The sequence below is a fragment of the Cicer arietinum genome, chromosome 1, assembly GCF_000331145.2.
Source record: "Cicer arietinum cultivar CDC Frontier isolate Library 1 chromosome 1, Cicar.CDCFrontier_v2.0, whole genome shotgun sequence".
Lineage (NCBI taxonomy): Eukaryota > Viridiplantae > Streptophyta > Magnoliopsida > Fabales > Fabaceae > Cicer > Cicer arietinum.
In genome coordinates this window covers 46455336-46474049 of record NC_021160.2, presented here as the reverse complement: position 1 = coordinate 46474049, position 18714 = coordinate 46455336, and the positions used below count along the sequence as shown (strand labels likewise).

Sequence of the window (18714 nt, the reverse complement as noted above, 5' to 3'; positions counted from 1 at the left end):
GATTCTACTTATGTACTGTAGTATATGAATTTTTAAAAAATTGTGAGTTTAATAAATATGTATTTCTGTTTTGAAAAAAAAAATGGATGTGAATCCACTTTATAATCACAATTTAAATTTCACTATAAAATTTTGAATTTTTATTAAGAAAATCCGAAAGACACTTATTGAGAAATAAAAAAGAAAATATAATTTTAAAAGTTGTAGACTCATTACTATGACATTTTAAAAATAGTGATATATTTACTTTATTTTATTTTATTCCTTAACAAGTGTTAGCACAAATAATATATATTATCTTTTTTCTAATTTTATTGTTTCAATGTTTAAAAAGTAAATATTTTTTTGTCTTAAAACCTTCGGTTTTTTGAAAAGAAAAATATTTTAGTGGGAAACTGCAGTGGCCGCATAAGAGTGTGTTTTGGCAAGTTCCAACCTTATAAGCTCAACAGTGCTTAACCAACCAGATCACACGTTGAGTTCAATTTGTACTCTATATGTATAATACATATCATAACTTTTAAAAAAATTAACAAACACACGGTAAGACAACTAACTATAGCTGGTTTACCAAAAAACAATTGGCCTTATTTTCTTTCTGCGGCAGTCATGTATTATGTGCCTACAACCAACTAGACAACATTGGAAGCATATACTCTCACACGTTCTGTGCATTCAATCATAATTCATGCATTTAACAATTCTAGGGTTAATTCCAAATAAAATAAAATAATAAGTTATAAGGGAATCTCTTTGGCCCACAAGACTCATGTCATGTCTTAATTCCAAACAATTGGTGCAAATATTTCAACCGCACTTGGTTTTGCTTTTCACACCCTCTCTTTTCTTAAAATAAAGCCAGTGGTTTTTCTAATCCCTTTTTTTCATGTAACCCACATATATAAGGACCAAGAAAAACAATACCTACTCATCCATCTCACCATCAAATTAATATATACCTATATTGATACTAATTAATTTCTCATACAAATTCAAAATGAGCAAATCCAACATGAGTGCAACAACTAAAGCTTGGATAGTGGCATCAAGCATTGGAACTGTGGAGGCCTTAAAAGATCAATTGGGGGTTTGTAGGTGGAACTATGCTTTGAGGTCAATGCAACAACATGTCAAGAACCATATTAGATCATACACTAAGGCTACAAATTTGTCTAATTCTCCATCTTCTGCTGTAGTTTCCAACAAAGGGAAGAGAAGCAAAGAAGATTCTATGAAGAAAGTCATGGACCTAAGTTGTTGGGGTCCAACTACTATAAGATTTTAATTATCTAAGATGTTAGAATTGTGAATAGTGACGGCATGTGTGAAATCATTTTTGTTGTTGTTGAGATAAGATAAGTATCACTACAATTATCTCATACAATTGTAAATCTTAGTACTTGACATTTAACTCAACAAGAAGTCATTCTTAGTTGTCCTACAATCTCAATTATATATTCATTAGTTCAATTTAGTAAGGATATGATAAATGGTGTTGGTGAAGTATTCGCCAGAGATTGTGCTTTGCAAGCTCAAAATAGTTTTGTAAATTTGCTAAGACTAAAATATGAATTATTTAGGAATTTCCATCAACTATTAATTTTATCAGAATATCTAAAATTAATTTATCTCCTTATGTGCTATTAGTCAGTTTGCTATCTCTTTATGTGCTATATAAACAAAATAGTTATATAGAACAAACTAACGTGTTGCCAAAAAAGGAAGATATATATTTTATTTATTTTATTTGTAATTTAATTTAAGAATAACATAACTATTTCAAATTTATTAATATTTTTAATAATTTATGTTGTATTTTGACTTAATAATTTATGATAAAATACATATCATCATATTCTGTATTTGATATCACATGATAACCAATAAAATAATATTTTATTTTATCATAAATTTGATACACATCTCATCATAATATGATATAATATATATTATATTTAAATAAAAAAATTATCATTGTGAACAATTACATATTAGTTTTTTTTCTCTATAAATTAACTTATTATATTTTAAATATTATAAATTAACAAAAAAATTAAATAAATAATAAAATAAATTTATATTAAAACTATCCATTGACACTACTAAATAAAAAATTTAAATTTTAAAAACAAAATTATGAGTAGTTAAATAATTATATTTTATTTGTCAGAATGTAAATAAGGATATGATAAATATTATATAGAAATGACAAAAATACCTTGTAAATAAATTATATTTATTTTAAAATTTAAATTAACTATCATAATTTTATAATTGTGAATACTAATTTATTAAATTATATAAAAGACAAAAATACCCTTATATAAAATCATAATTATTTTTTAAATTAATTATTAATATTTTATTTTTAAGTTTAGTATCAAATTTTATTAATTATTTTTTTATTTTAATTAAATTTATATTTTTATATTTTAAATTATATTTTATAAGAGTAATAAAGTAAACTATTGTTCTTACTCTATCCTATTGATTTCTAACACAACAGATATTCATAATAGAAAATTTAATTAAAGAAACGTGATACGATAGAATTCTAAATTAATTTCTTATATTTTATTAATTTATCAAACCCTACATTCAAATATAATATAATAATTTATTTTTATTATATCATATCAGTTCTGTTATCTATTAAACCTACCTTAATAGTCATTTTTCTAAGGTTTGTTTTCACGGAAAGTTTAAAGAAAACAATTGACAATTTGACACTGCCAACAAAATTGAGATGGAATATTCTCCCTTTATTTTTGGCGTTACATGAAAATTACTTCGGAAGATTCGAAGTAGCGGCAGAACCAGCCATCACTTTTTACTTTGTTACAAAACCAGCCAACTTTTTATTGGCTGTGTGCCTGTGTTTTTTTAAAATGGTTTAAATATTTCATTTGTCTATCACTAAATTTATGTATTTTTTATTTTTGTTTTATAATTTTTTATTTAAATCTTATAAATGTAATATAGTTTTAAAATTACCTATGTCATTAATTGCTGCTAAAAAATAGTTTATGGAGCAAATAGATAAATAATCACACGATAATTTGATGTTGTAAGAGAATAAATTAAATAATGAAAATAAAAAAAGTTGAAGGCATTATGTTTTAGTGCTCTATCCAAATTCAAAAGTATATCACTAACATTGAATCATTATCTTCGAAATACATTCAAAGGAAAAAAGGTTGCGAAGGAGAGCATGAAAATATGATTTATTTGTTTGTTGTTTATGTGCGTGTGATGTATTATTCAAATTCGTTATCTTATTATTCGTTTGTAGATGAGTTTATTTATTTGTTGTTTATGTTGTGGGGACTATGTTCGAATTTTCATATGCTTATTTTTTGTTCAATAATGGTATCATCTTTGTTTAGAGCAAACTCAACTCGTATTCAATTGTTTGAATGTAGATATATATAAAAAAACAAATGTGTATGTTCATCTCTAACACTAATGAAAATTCTAAATGACAATTTTAGAGATATAATCATTGAGATATTCTCATCGAGATATCCTTTTGTGTCTGATAATTTCTTCAAAATCATCGTTTAGAGTTATTTATGAAAACTATATCTACTTATTTTATATATATATATATATATATATATATATATATAATATTATCATTAATAATGTTAATCTTATTTAAAAATACTTTTAAGGTATCTTTGAGAGTTGAATTTTGGAGGAGAGCAGAGATGATGTTTCTTTTTCTATTTCAAACTATAAAAAAAAACTATTTATTTCTTAAAAAAGTTAAAAACTTAGAATTATATTTTTGAAACGTTGATCATTTATCATAATATTCTTTTAATTTTTTCAAAAACTCAATATATAACAAAATATGAACTCAGCCTTCAAAAATCTTCTCCCCCAAACCCCTCAAAAATCCAACTCTAAAAAATATCATCAACAATAAATAAATAAATAAAAATCTACTTGCATAAAGAATATAAATTTCAAAAGAAAAAAACACACATAAAAATGGAGCATAATATTTATAATAATTAAAACTCTTATAAATAAATAAAAAGTCTACTATAAACAATAGAGAAGAATCGAAAGAGTATGATTAATTTAATAATTAATAACTAAAAGAAATTAGAAAATTGCCAATACAACTAATAAAGTTAGTTAAAAAACCAAAAAATATAAATATAGTATATTATTAGGAGACCAGATACATACCCAAAAAAAAAGTACATAGGAGACCAGACATTTGACACCGCTTAGATTTTAAGGAAATGACATAATTCCTTTCCAAACCGCCCCTAGTTTTGTTCACCCCAACAAACAAACTAAGCCCCTTGTTTATTTCTTAACTCCCACTTCTATATCACTCAACTTATTATATTAATCTCTCATATATATTCATAGGAATCAACACCATCTTACACATCAAAACAACTTCACAGTCACATATATTTCAATATTCAGATTCATACAAAATAATCTACAACATGAGTGCTGCAGCAACAAGAGCTTGGGTAGTAGCATCAAGCATAGGAGCAGTTGAAGCCTTAAAGGACCAACTTGGTGTATGCAGATGGAACTATGCTCTAAGATCACTTCATCAATATACCAAAAACAACATCAGATCATATACTCAGGCTAAGAAATTGTCCTCTGCTTCTTCTGCTGCTGTTTCTAATAAGGTTAAGAGAACCAAGGAAGAGTCTATGAGGAAAGTTATGGATTTGAATTGTTGGGGTCCTACCACTGCAAGGTTTTAATTCATTTCGAATTTTAATATTATTATGCTAATGTATTGTAATGTGTTCCATTAATTAAACATTATGATGCATGTTGCTACTTATGTATCTAATTAATCCTAAATTTTGTTCGTCGAATGATATTATGACCAAGAAAAAAGAGAATTGGGATCTTTGTTAAAAAAAATCATATTTTATTGGTTTTTTGTTTCCACTTTATATCTCCGATCAGTCCATGTGTTGTGGGAAAACTTGTATTATCAAAAGAGTAATAATCAATTAATCCTTCACATTAAAAATTAATTGATTACTTGGACTAGAAACACACAATCTTAAATTAACAAATTATTGCCCTTGCTCTGTCTAGTTTTGTGCTTCTCTGCTTAAAAAAGAAATAGTTAAATCATGAAAACAGTATATTAGCAAATAATTGACTTCAAAAAAGAATATTATTATTTTTAAACCCTGCAAGAACCAAAGGAGGAGGCATTAATGGCAAATCCAAGAAAGGTAACATTACCAAACCAGCTAATAGATAATACGGGTATCCAAAACCATTTTCGAGAGGGGAATTGTGAATTTGTGATTTCGTTTGTTACGTTTTTTTTTTAAACAGTTCTTTTGAAACAAATAAAAACTTTAAAGAATATTTATTTGTTTAGTCAAAGAAAAAAATATTTTTTATTTGTTTGTAATGACTTTTTTATTTAAAAATAACTTTAAATGAAAAACTGTTTTGAGTAATTTATCATCTTCTATAACTTATTTTTTTGCAAAGAAAATAATAATTTTCATAGTCAAACACAAACAAGGACAACACAAGATCTCATACATTGTACGGTCATAGTCGATTAAGGTGTATACAACACAATGTTTAGTTGGCCAACAGCCGTGGTACATAGAATTTACCTTTTTTAAAAAAAAAAAAATTAAATCATATTTATTTTAAAATTATTATATAAATTAAATTTTATAATCAAATAATTGTTTGATTTTGTAAATTCAATTACGGTTAAATAACTAAATTTCTGGTTATGCAATCGATTTTCGATAAATTTAATTTTAAAATTGATTTTTTCTCAAAATCAGTTAAAATTTAATTATTTTTTAATTTTTATTTTTAACAACTCATTTATTTATAATTTAAAAACTGATTATTTTTTTTAAAAACCAAATATTTATAATTTAAAAACGGGTTATTTTTCATAAAAAGAAAGCAAATTTTACAAAGTAATTGAAATTTTTACTATTACTTCTGTTGTCTATTATTTTTGCACGAGAGAAAAAACTTCACTTATAATTCTCAATTGAAGAAAATTGAGGAACCTGAGATTTGTTAGGTACACCTTGCACCATATGGCCCAAATTATTGATGCAATGAAAACAATAGATTATAAAATAACTCTTACATTAAAATTAGAGTACATTACAATCTACTCTCTTGAAGTTTATCTAAATGACAACAAACTGCAAATTATAGTTTATGTTTTATGCACTCGAATTGTTCAATGTCGACAAACTATTGACTTAACTATAAAACTAACCTAAAATAATTTACTTTATATACATTAAAACGTTGCGCAATCCTCTGGCGAGCATGGCGATATTTTTTTCGTCGCCAACAACCACCACACGTGCTTCCACATTCTCTGTGTGTGGGGGTGCCACCACAAAACTTGCGCGCACAATTCTCTCTGACTACTATTTTTGAGTGTCGACCACATCAGGAGTCTCTCTGCCACATTCCAAAGTGCTTACCATCTTTTGGTGATTTCTCTGCAACCTTTCATTTTCCCTTCGCATGGATCGCCATGTCCGACACTAAATATGTTACTGGTTTTTCTTGTGTTTTCAACTTCACTACTCTTCTGCTTATTCCTTGCAAAAAATTGGTTGATTTTATCAATTGCGCATATTGGGCTGCTGTTGTGGGAACCTGATTTCAAAGACAATATATCATTTGCTCATACAATCCTTTTATTCTCACCAACCATCAACCTGGTGGTGACTCTATTCCCACATATAAATCATATTAGTGACACGTTTTATTCTCATTGATGACCAATCCGGTGGTGACTCTATTCCCACATATAAATCATATTAGTGACACGTTTTATTATCACTGATGACCAATCCGGTGGTGACTCTTTACCCACACATAAATCATTAATGATGTTTTCTCTTTTCAAACAAGTTCAATAATTGTCAAACTTTGTTTCAATTTTTGTGATAAAATATTTTGATGTAACAAGTTTAAGGCATAATAAGCTATGAGAATGTGTTAAAATTCAATATATATTTTTATTATTCTTTAATTGTACAACATTTTAATCTAATTGTTAGTAGTCATAGTCAACACAATTTCCTAAATATTAAATGTAATTATTGCAACATCATTATAAAGAGAAGGTTTGATCTAACAAAAAAATACACATAAATTTATTTATATTTTTCAAAACTCAAAGTAAGTGACCAACAAGTATTTTCTCGCTATAGTAAAAGGATCATAAATCCTAACCAATTACAAAATATAACATAGTTTGATAATTTCCTCGCATAAAAACAGAGCAAATAAAGTATTATATATTATTAATATATAAAATTACCTTCATATTGAACACAAAAGACACTAGAAAAATAATACCCTTTTTGATAACATCATTAGAACACAAAGGACGCTAAATCAAACTTCAGTATAACACAAATAACACTAAACATCAACAAATATATAAAAGGACTAGATATAAAAGTAGAACACAAAGGGCATATTTGGTATTGCAAATAACAGAATATCAAACTTCACATGTTAGACAAAAAATCGTTAAAATGGTTAAATATAGAATGAAGAATAAATAACTAAACCTCCACTAACTATGTTGTATAAGCTTTGTCAATGGTTATTTTGCACTAAATCTGTTAAAAAAAAGTATAATCATAACAATGTTTTATCAATCACTTCAGTTTCAACAGAAAAAGGTAGAGGATAGAAGCTTCGTTGCAAAATCGAGTGATGGGAAATTAATAATTAGAAAAAGGAATTAAACTTCCAAAAAAGGATTAAAGGTTATTGTACAATGTGATCGAATTTTGAGAGTTGAGTGGATAATTACCACGAAAGATACAAATTCAAAAATAAAACAAGTATCCAATTGGTTAGTAAATGAGTTGGGTTGTAATCATATTATTGTAATAGAATATTTAAAATGGATTTAGATCCGGTTATGGATTTGAGTCTCATTACTGGATTTTTTGCACAAACTTATTCGTAGTTGTTTACACATAAAATTAAATAATTTGTCGGTCGGAAAACAATAGAATTTAGAATTATTTGAATTCCCTTAATCAAAGTAAGGTCAGGTGAAATAAAAAATGGTTGAATATGCGTGAGTCGAATCTTTCTCAAGTTTACTGAAATCTACAAAGATAACGAAGACATAAGCATTAGTCAAAACTAAGTAGAATTTGATAATTTGTGAGTTGTACTTGTGTTACATGTTTTTAGCGCCACCAATCACACTTAACGTCTAATACAAAAGTGCTATTTGAGGAAAAATAGCACGCGCGAATATTGACAAAGAGAAATTCCGTGGAAATAAAAAGGACGAGGTGATTGTGGGGCACCATATATCTCCAATAGTGAGAGCAATCACACACTACCTACGTAAATAGTCCAGCAAAGTTACATTTCTATAGGTCACAATGTTATATCACTAAAACTAACATTTGCTTATAAATACAAACACTTGTAAATTTTCACAAGATTAATCAATCAAACAAGTCTTTTATGTATTTTTTCTCTTTATCTTTTTGCTTTACTTTATCTTTATATATTTCTTAGTTTAGTATATCAAAACACCCATACATAATACTTTACACTCTTTGGAGTAGTTAAGGAATACACAACTGAGGGACATAGTTATTTTCTCAACGCAATCATTTAAAATAAAGATAATCACAATTGAGAGCTATTATTCGATACCTCAATTGATTTTTAAGTTTTGACAATAGTAATTAATAGACACTGTTTCAATGTTGTTTATAGTTGGGGCCAACTAAATAGCTTCTCTCTTTTTTAAGTGAGCATTGTGTAAGACATTTGTTTTGTTAAAGAATTAATCATAACTTTTCTTTTTACTATAAAAATAAAGATTCTCTCTCTGTTTTTTTTTTTTAAAAAAAAAGGAAGAAGAAAGACACCTCTGATTAATTGGGCTTAAAACCATTAGGCTGACGAAAAAGACTATTACAACTAGCCCATCCACTTGAAACATCCAAATCCAAATCATATAGTATTTGGTAGAAATAAAACTGAAAATAACAATAGTAAATTTTTTTGACAATTAAATAACAGTGGTAGTTGCGTCTGGATGACAAGTGGAGTTATAATCACAACATAACCGTTATATTAATTAAGTGGGAACAAAAAGGGTGAAAGTCCATTGAGAGAACACTAACTACTAGAAAGGAGAAAGAATAGGGATAACAATCCTTGGTTGTAAGAAAGCTGAGGAATGTCATAATAATTCCCATAATCAATTTCCCAACTAACATCAAACCTACACCAACAAACCTACACCACATCTGTTAATGTTTCCAATATCAAGCCACACCTAACTTAATCTCCTATCATTAATGCCCTTACCCTTCAAGGCTTCAATTAATCAATCCCAACTCCCTCATTTCCTTCCTATCTATCTACAACAATAAGATATTTTCATATTCAAAACTTATCGTTATCATGATGTATGATTAATTTTTATATTTTCTCCTCCTTTGTAGATAATACCATATGAGAGATATTATAAAATATTATTCATATATATATATTATATTAGAAATTATTATCATAATATTATAAAAATTAATTATTTGTGTTGAGTATGATTATAATAGATAACAAATTTTTTTCTTAAGATATTTAAAATTATTGTATTTTTAAGATTATATTTAAATCTAATATATTTAGTATCGTTAAAAGAAACTTGAACTATCTAATTTAACCACTTTTATGTATCAATTAAATTGATCATTGATATTTATAAAAACAATAAAGACAAAATAGTTTCACACTAAAAATTATGTTTTGAAAGAAAATAATTAGAGTGCAAAGATTCTGTATATAAAGTAATTTTACAGATTTAATAATGATCAATCATTCTATCATGTATGTATTATAATAATTTTTCTTAAAAAAACACTATCAATTAGTCAATTTTAATTAAATACCAGTATAAAATTAGTTTTCACTTACAGACTACATTCCTTTTTTCAAATATATGTTTTATTTAAATGATTAAAAGTTAAGAAAAAAAAATAATTAATGATCTAAATAATACTTTTTTTCAAAGTCAAGATATATTATTGACCTAATGCTACATATACATTTGTAATTTTTCACCGTCATGTTCATGTTTTATATCATTTACCAATTCCACACAGTTGAATAAATTAATAATCTATTTGCAAGTTAGATTTTTGGAAGCAGAACTTTGGAGAATTAAATTTATATTTTAATATATATTTTATATTAAAAAAAATAAAAGAACCATCATTTATTAGAAGTTGTATAAACTTAACTGTCCAAAGATATTGTATAGATTTAGCTATCTATTTTTTTTTAAAGTCTTAAAATTCAGAAAATGCTAATAAGTATCTTTGAGATACTTATAAAAATATATAAAAACGTATTAACAATTATATAATTCAAACTTTAAAATTACAGAAAATTAATTTTTTTATTGAAAATTTATTATTTCTTTTTATTCTTAACAACTATTCTAATAGCACTTATTAACATGACTGATAGATTAATTCAGAAGTTAAGTAAAAAATTTATTAAAAGGTGTAGTATTTAAACATCAATATTTTTTAAAAATAACTTTATTAATTAGAGCTTTAAATATATTGTTTAAATAATGTAAAAAAATTATTTTTTAATTTCTTTTTACTTAAGAAAATTTAAAAAGAAAGAGGATACCATGAGTGCAAAGAGAAGGGATATAATTTTTCTTTTATATTCAAAATCAAAGGGTAGTGGATAATGGTATGCGGTATCATTTATAAAAAAATGGAATGTATTGTGAGAATAATTCAATAAAAATTAATGTATATCCACCTTGTAATCACAATATAAAAATAATCACAATTTGATGCATATCTCAATTTTTTGCTAAAGGATCTGTTAAGTAATTCCCTTGCATCTGTCAGAGCTATATATTCGATTTATTCTATTTTTTGGTAGAAAATTCGATTAAATATTTTAATTAATAAATGAGTAGGAGCGTGTGCATTAAATAAAACGCTACCTGAAGGAGACACGTTCTAACAAAAGTCGTTGCTTAACATAAACAAAATAACTGCATTCTCTTACTCTTCCCTTCTTCTCTAACATTCATTTCATTCGCTCGCCAAAAAGTTTTTATTCAATCCAATACCAAAAACGCTGCGTTTTCTCTCTCTCTTTTATTCAAATTTGAAATTCAATTCCACTTCTTATCTGTGCCCTAACTCGCATCGCTTTCCGGCTACACCATGGCCATCGCCTGCCACCAGAAACCGACCTCCGACGCAAACCTCTTCCGTCTCTGTCCCTTTTGGAGTTCCGGAAACGCACATAATCAAAACGAAGGAAACGCTCAAAAGTCCTCTAAAACGGTGTCGTCTGTCGCAAGGTCGTTGTTACCTCATCGGCGTAGACTCCGTCTCGACCCTTCCAATCATCTCTACTTTCCATGTAACTATATTCTCAATCTCAATTTCTTATTCACGATTCTTCTGCATTTCTCTGTTTTTGTTTTTCTTTTTTTTTTTCTTCTGATTTTGATTTTTCTCAATTTTTTTGATTTTTTTTTGAGTGAATTGAAGTGCTCCGAATTCAAATTCAGTTCTTCTGATTTCAAATTGAGGTGCTCTTTCTCAATTTCGCAATTTAATTTTTATTTTTTAATTTCACTTATTATTTGCAAGAAAAAGTTTTTAACTTTTTTTAAAAAAGTATTAGTTAATTACTCTGTCACGTGTGTGAATGATAACATAAACGAGGATTTTCTTCTTTTTGAGAAGTTACTAGTTTTAGAAACATTTGTTATTTTTTTAAGAGAAAATTTTGGGATAAGCACATGACTTGAGTGTGTGTGTGTTGTGTTTGTTTGTTTACTGGTTAATTAACACTAAATTTTTTGTTTTGTAGATGAACCTGGTAAGCAGGTTAGAAGTGCTGTTCGATTAAAAAACAGTAGCAAGTCTTGTGTTGCTTTTAAGGTATTGGTTTCTGTGGATTCATGTGTCTCTTATTTTGTTAGTTAAAATTAGTGTGGTTTTGTTCAACTAATTTGAGCTAAGGGTTTAAAGGAGGGTCTTTTTGGCAAGACCAATAAATAAGCTTATACCAGACAGCTAGTAGGGTTTAAGTTAATAGATGTGTTTGGTAACTGTTTTTTCTTTTCTTCCTAAGCTTATAACGTTTTTTTATAAGCTTATAACGTTTTCTTCTTAGCTCAACTTACAAATGCCGTTATTGCTAGGTTGAACGTTTTGTCTCGGGTTCGAATTCGAGACCTCACAGTTGTGAGTTAATTATGGTGAAATTTACCATCTCTTCTAAGACAAAAAAAATAAAATAGTATTTTAGCTTATAGCTTATAACATTTCATTTTTACTTCCACTTTTACCCTCATTATCGTAATTGAACTTTTTTAAAATATTAATTATAAATATATTTTATATGTCATTTTATACTTTTCAATTAGTTCAACTGCTAATTCTACCAAGCACTTCAAATTAAATCGGTTAATTTATCAGTTATTCTATATCAGTTAGCTTATCTGTTATCTATTATAAGCTCAACCACTATTAGTTAGCTTATCCACTATTTTAACACTAATATTTGTTGATAAAAAAAGATGCATGAACACTGTATAGTAGCATGAGGATATGGTTTAATTAATTTAAATATAGGATTTATTTATGCCATGTATGATGTACCAATTGTTTTATTCTTCTACTACTACTACTACTACTATATTTATTTGTTCCTAAAGAAGAAACATCTTGGGGGTTTGTCTTGCCATGTTAATTTAATAGTGCAGTGAAAAAAAATTATTTTCATTTTTATATATATGTTTTGATGTGAGTGTGATGAAAAATGAATACAGTAATACACTAATTGTTATGGTTGATTGAATACCTTGTGTATGGTTAGTTCATTGCACATGCCTGGTTGACTTCTTTAGTAACTTTGCTTTTGTTGTTTCAGTTTCAAACTACGGCACCAAAAAGTTGTTACATGCGACCTCCTGGTGGTATTCTTGCTCCTGGAGAAAGCTTGATTGCAACCGGTAATTTTTTCAATAAATTGTTTATTGAAAATTTTGTTCATTATCTATATCTTGTTAGTTTTTTGTTTTTGCATTATATAAATAATATTCCTTTTCAAATGTGGTGTTCAGTGTTTAAGTTTGTGGAACAACCTGAAAACAATGAAAAGTTGTCAGACCAGAAGAACAGGGTCAAGTTCAAAATCATGAGTCTCAAAGTGAATGAAGGGGTAGACTATGTGCCTGAGCTGGTAAGTCTGGTACTTCTGATATATGTTGTATTTGATGAGATACAGGGTCAGGGAAAGAATAGGCTCATTTGTGCTTTCTGTTGGCTAATATGTGAACCATAAGCTAAAAAAAGAAAATTGAGTAATAGCTGCTAAAACCAGTAAATTCATATCGTCACATCGAACCTGGATTGCCTAGCAGCCAAAAGGAGAAAGCAAATTTATAGTGGGTTTATTTCTTTTAATATCATAATAATATAGCTACAACAAGTCACAACACTTACAGCATATACTGTAGAGACATTTCTCTCTCTGCTCTAACCATAAGGTTTCTAACTGAAATGTACTCAATGCTCTCCCCTTGCTACCCTTCTCCTTAATATAGTTCAGTTTACTCTCTTAACAAATTTGCCACATAAGCAAATTGTAACCAATTCACCAATTGGCCCATTTTTTGTTCTAAGGTCCAAACCTAGTACTAACACATAATAATTTATTGTTTAAAAGAGTTCAGTTTAATATTAGCTATATTATCATTTGACGGCTCAAAATCTCAAACTGTGTAGCTCTCATCCTTAAGGCCATGCATGAAGCATGAAATTCTTTTTCTTTACTGTAGCAACAATTGAAACAAAACTTGGGGTTGCATTGTAGTACCGGCCTGCTTTTTATAAGTGGTAGCTAGCATTCTTTGGGAAATTTGGAGAAGTCATAATGCTCAGGCATTGAGTTGGGTAGTTTATATTTGTTGGCTGTTTTCAACAGATTGTTTCTTGGACTTAACTGTGATATTATATTGGATGAATTGCCTCATTATCACCCAGTTTTATCATGAATGATCTTTTTAATTACCTTTTTATGGTTCAAGGGAATTTAAAAAACTCAAAGTACAGGTAGATAATAAAGGCAGAGACCAAAGGAGGAGAAACAGTGGACTAGTACATGAAATTCAAAGATGAGAAAATACACACTTATTTGCTAATTCATGTATTTTTGCTTCATATTTGACCTACAACATTAATATATGCCAAGAAAACAGAACTCCATATTCTGTATAAGAATTTTGTTTCATAAATAACTGTGTACATGATATTTCATGGTTGTATCCATTGATTATCACTTGTTTTATTTATTCATGCTCTTGACAATATTTTCATGGTGAGTGATTAATTAATGCTAAAAATGGTTTGGTCTTTGGCATTCTTTCATGCAGTTTGATGAACAAAAGGATCTAGTTACAGTGGAACGAATCTTGGGGGTTGTGTTTTTAGATCCAGAACGGCCAAGTTCTGTGAGTCAAATATTCTGCAAATTGTCTTAGTAAAGTTCTATAGGTTTGATGTCTAATAAAGGCAATGTGGTGTTTTTAGGCGTTGGAAAAACTGAAAAGACAGTTGGCTGAAGCTGATACTGCACTTGAAACTCGGAAGAAGCCTCCTGCGGAGACAGGTCCTCGAGCAGTTGCTGAAGGTCTTGTCATTGATGAATGGGTATGTAAAACGTTTAGGGTTTTATTTGTTCATTTCAATGTTTTCAGTTTAATATAAGTTTTAATACTTAAAAGTCCTAAACTGACCCCTAATGTTTATAGAAAGAAAGACGGGAAAAGTACCTGGCCCGGCAGCAAGTTCAAGCAGTAGATTCAGTGTAAAATGCATTTTGTTCTTCCAGCTAGTGCTTTCCTTCAGATGAAGATAAATCAAGATGCTAATTATGTCAACTTTTTTGCCATCAACCTTGGATGCAATTCAAGAGAAGTGCTGGGGAAATTGATTGGGAGCCTATTAGGAGTTTGGTATAACATAGTCTGTTGATATAATTGTCAAAATTCTTGTTCTTTGGAGGAACAGTCATACCTGTATATAGTAGAGTTTGCTTGTTTGTAAAATAAATGCTAGTCTTCACTGACATCCTTGTTAAATAATGTTTAATTAATGATTATTCATGATTGTATCATTTTTTTGTTGTGTATCTTTGTTATGATCAAACATATACATAATCATCGACTTGTGTACCGAAAACTTCTGGATGAAATGAACTCCTTCCCCCTTTCCACCATTTACATGACTGTTAAAGTGCCATTTAAAAGCTGGATGATATTCAGTATTCTGCTTGGTCAAATTTAGATCATGTTACTTTTCCAAGAATAGAAATCGTGGATTACCAGTTGGAAATTCCATCAATTTCTTTTAACTCAAAGCCCCTATTATTGGATCTAGTTATTCTAAGTGAACAAGAGGAATGCTAGGTTCACACCCTGTAACACTCTTTTAAAACACTCATTTATGTGAAGTCATGTGATTCCATTTTTTTAATAGCATAATAGAGTATTTTATTTTTTTAATAACTATTATTTGGATGGATTTTAACTTTACATCTTCTTTTGGTAAAACAAAAACTTCACATCTTCTTCTCACATAATTGTCCAAAACTATCTCTTCCCAATTTCTCTTCTAACAAAACTTAAAATAGTGTGATTTGACTTCTATTAGTAGGTAAAGAAATATAAATATGGGATGATTTGACTTCACATATCTCAGTGTGTTTGAAAGAGTATGTTAGAAAATGTCACCTTAACGTTTCTTAAGTAGAAAAATAATTAATTTTGTAGATGAAATTAAGTATTTCCAAGCTGTTGATTAAAAATAATTGATAATAAAAATCATGTTAAAATATTAATGGGTTGACTATCTCTTAAAGCATGTTTAAGCTCATAAAACTGATATTTATTCATGCACTTGTAAAGGGGGACAAAACAACTTCCTTTAATCCATAAAACACCCTTTTAACATTATTTAATTGAGCTGGATGGTCTCATCTTACAGTGGAATCACCTCATGTTCAATTCCATCTTTCTCAAAAAATTGCACAAATTTAGGGGAATTATACTCTCATCCACCATCTACTCTTAATTTCTTAATACAATATCCACTTTGTTTTTCAAAAAGCAATTTAAACTTCTTGAAAAACATTGAACACTCCACTTTTCTTAATAACTAGGTAGATCGACATGTATCTAGTATACTCATCTATAAAAGTTAAAAAAATAGCAGTTTCCTCTAAGAGATTTAACTTCAAAAGGACCACACACATCTGAATGCACAATTTCCAGCTTTTGTTTTAACTTGACCTGCACTTCATTGTTGAATGGTTTCCTAGCTTGTTTTGCTTTACATCATTCTTCACACACTTGTTTTGGCACTTTAATTTGAGGCAAGCCATGCACCAGTCTCTTCACATTCAGCATGCACAAGCTTCTAAAATTCAGATGTCCATACCCTTGATGCCAAATCCAATTCACCTTTGAAATTGTCATTGAAGTAAGACACTGATGATCAATTACATGGATCACTAAAATAGGCACGCTGCACTTTAACCTTGTCATCACATTTAGCACTTCAACGTATCATTTTTTTAATTGAAACTTTATATAATGTTTATTCATGTCGAAACATGATTTCAATGTTCTTGTTAAGTAAATTAAGTTAGAAATAACTGAAATTTAAGTGTGAGTAGTTTGGCTTTCATCTACTAAGTATCAACTAGTGAAGGATATATAACTTTCTAATATCTTAAGGCTTTGAGTGAAGATTTGAATTCTATGTCGTTTGGTGGTCATGGTCTTTAATTAGCTCATTGTTGCTCATGAAGCTCTCCCAAACATCCCAACAAATTGTGTTACAGTTCTTATTTTCTCACATTACCATCGTCTATAAAAAAATATAATCTCTATGTTTGCTTCATCAAGAGACCATTTTGTCAATTTAGATGTCCTACGTCATCTTAAAATCGATAATTTATATTGATCATTGATATCTCACAAATTGACTCACCTTTTTTTTTTTATTCTCTTTGTATTTTCTAAGATACATATTTGTGTGTATCTGCAAGTATTTCAAAAGTATCTAATAAAATATTTTTTTTAAAATATAAAAATAATAATTCTGATACTTATAAGGTACATATTTACGAATGTCTATGGAGTATCGGTATTTGATACATATCCAACATATATATATCTCCAATTTTAAAGAATTTGGGTTTCATATGATCAAACACACAATATTTTAGATATTTAAAATTTTTTGTAGCTTTGTAATCGGATTTATTTTGAGAAAAGTCTTATATGATAATTTGAGGTTATTTAATGAATTATAAAATATTTTTAAATTCTTACAAAACTTTGTGGAGATGATATAATCAATTATAACTTTTAATTTGACGGTTTGATGAATAAAATACAATGTTTATAAATACTTATTAGTGTGAAAACTCCAAACATAATTAGTGTGGACCAAAATTTTAAAATAAAGGACCTCGGAAATCTTAGATATTTCCTTAGTTCTAAAATTACTAGAAATTCTAAGGGTATTCTCATCAATAAAGATCAATATTATTTAGAAATTCTTGAGGATAATGGTAATCATGTTTTTAAACATTTTCTCACTCTTTATAATACTTCTTTAAATTTGTATAACGATTCTTTTAATGTTTATCCTCATGAAACTTCTTCCAGATATTTATTAGTCATTTAATTAATTTAACTATTACTAAATTGGATATTTAACAATATCAATTATAAGAAATGAAGGTTTGAATTATGATCCATTTTAAAAAATTAATTCATGCATTTAGTTGTAATTAACTCGAGCAATTTTGATTGAAATAAGTTAATCTCCAGAATATTTTGGATGTGTTAGTTTAAAAAAACGGATTAGTTTATAAACAAGTGAAATGTGATTAGTGAGTACAAGATAAATACAGAGAAATGATAAGAAAATCACACAAAGATGTATCCTAGTTCACCCATGGTGAGCTACTTCCAGTCTTCACAATCTGTGATATTTTTCACTAATGTACCATAACGTTCTGTCTTGCACTATCTTTCTTGATCACACCTCGATCGGTTATAACATTCAACTTTCAATCTTGAAAGGAATTTCTACAGTCACCTATCAATCTAAAAAGGTTTTTACAAGTACCTTTCAAATTATAAATGATTTTTACAACACACTCAATCTAAATAACTCAGTAAGATGATCTATGAAAGATGATTAACAACAATAACTCAATAACATGATCCATGAATATAATTAGAAAAGTGGTGTTTTTCTTAAGAAAAGCTTTTGAACTTGAGTTATCAATGATCAAGTGCATATTGATTGCTTTGGAAACTCTTACGTTTGACTTTTGATTGCCTTTGTTTTATAGATGAAGAGAGGCTTGAAATTCAAATAAAGTTGAATATAGTCGTTAGACACATTAGCCAAGTGTCAAATCTGATTTAAACATATTAAACACATGTTTATATTACTGTCCAAAACATTCTTGACTAATCCCATAACATTTTTGCTTTGAATCTGAAGGAAAACGTGAACAAGTGTGAGAATGAGTTGTGAAAAGTCAGTTGGTACTGTGTTTGATCAGAAGCATGCATAGCTTTCT

General features: G+C 28.0%; 3 protein-coding genes across 3 annotated transcripts; all 3 read left to right on the top strand.

The window, feature by feature from the left end:
- Positions 1-915: 915 nt before the first annotated feature.
- Positions 916-1643, top strand: LOC101497455 (uncharacterized). The gene has a single exon (XM_004487592.4). It carries the CDS (start codon positions 998-1000, stop codon positions 1283-1285), a length of 288 nt encoding a protein of 95 aa, XP_004487649.2. The 5' UTR covers positions 916-997; the 3' UTR covers positions 1286-1643.
- Positions 1644-4237: 2594 nt separating this feature from the next.
- LOC101497786 (uncharacterized) lies at positions 4238-4824 on the top strand. Its single transcript, XM_004487593.4, has one exon. The coding sequence runs from the start codon at positions 4473-4475 to the stop codon at positions 4743-4745; it is 273 nt and encodes a 90-aa protein (XP_004487650.1). The 5' UTR covers positions 4238-4472; the 3' UTR covers positions 4746-4824.
- Positions 4825-11041: 6217 nt separating this feature from the next.
- LOC101498443 (vesicle-associated protein 4-1) lies at positions 11042-15225 on the top strand. The gene is made up of 7 exons (XM_004487595.4): positions 11042-11457; positions 11914-11984; positions 12979-13060; positions 13172-13290; positions 14483-14560; positions 14640-14759; positions 14861-15225. Exons 1-7 carry the CDS (start codon positions 11256-11258, stop codon positions 14918-14920), a joined length of 732 nt encoding a protein of 243 aa, XP_004487652.1. The 5' UTR covers positions 11042-11255; the 3' UTR covers positions 14921-15225.
- Positions 15226-18714: the final 3489 nt, after the last annotated feature.

Excerpts from the sequence above, each read along its gene's own strand:
- LOC101498443 (XM_004487595.4), top strand. The coding sequence starts at position 11,256 with ATGGCCATCGCCTGCCACCAGAAACCGACCTCCGACGCAAACCTCTTC. Across the intron at positions 14,561-14,639 it reads ATCCAGAACGGCCAAGTTCT|GCGTTGGAAAAACTGAAAAG; the intron begins GTGAGTCAAATA and ends TGGTGTTTTTAG. Across the intron at positions 14,760-14,860 it reads GTCTTGTCATTGATGAATGG|AAAGAAAGACGGGAAAAGTA; the intron begins GTATGTAAAACG and ends TAATGTTTATAG.
- LOC101497455 (XM_004487592.4), top strand. The coding sequence starts at position 998 with ATGAGCAAATCCAACATGAGTGCAACAACTAAAGCTTGGATAGTGGCA.
- LOC101497786 (XM_004487593.4), top strand. The coding sequence starts at position 4,473 with ATGAGTGCTGCAGCAACAAGAGCTTGGGTAGTAGCATCAAGCATAGGA.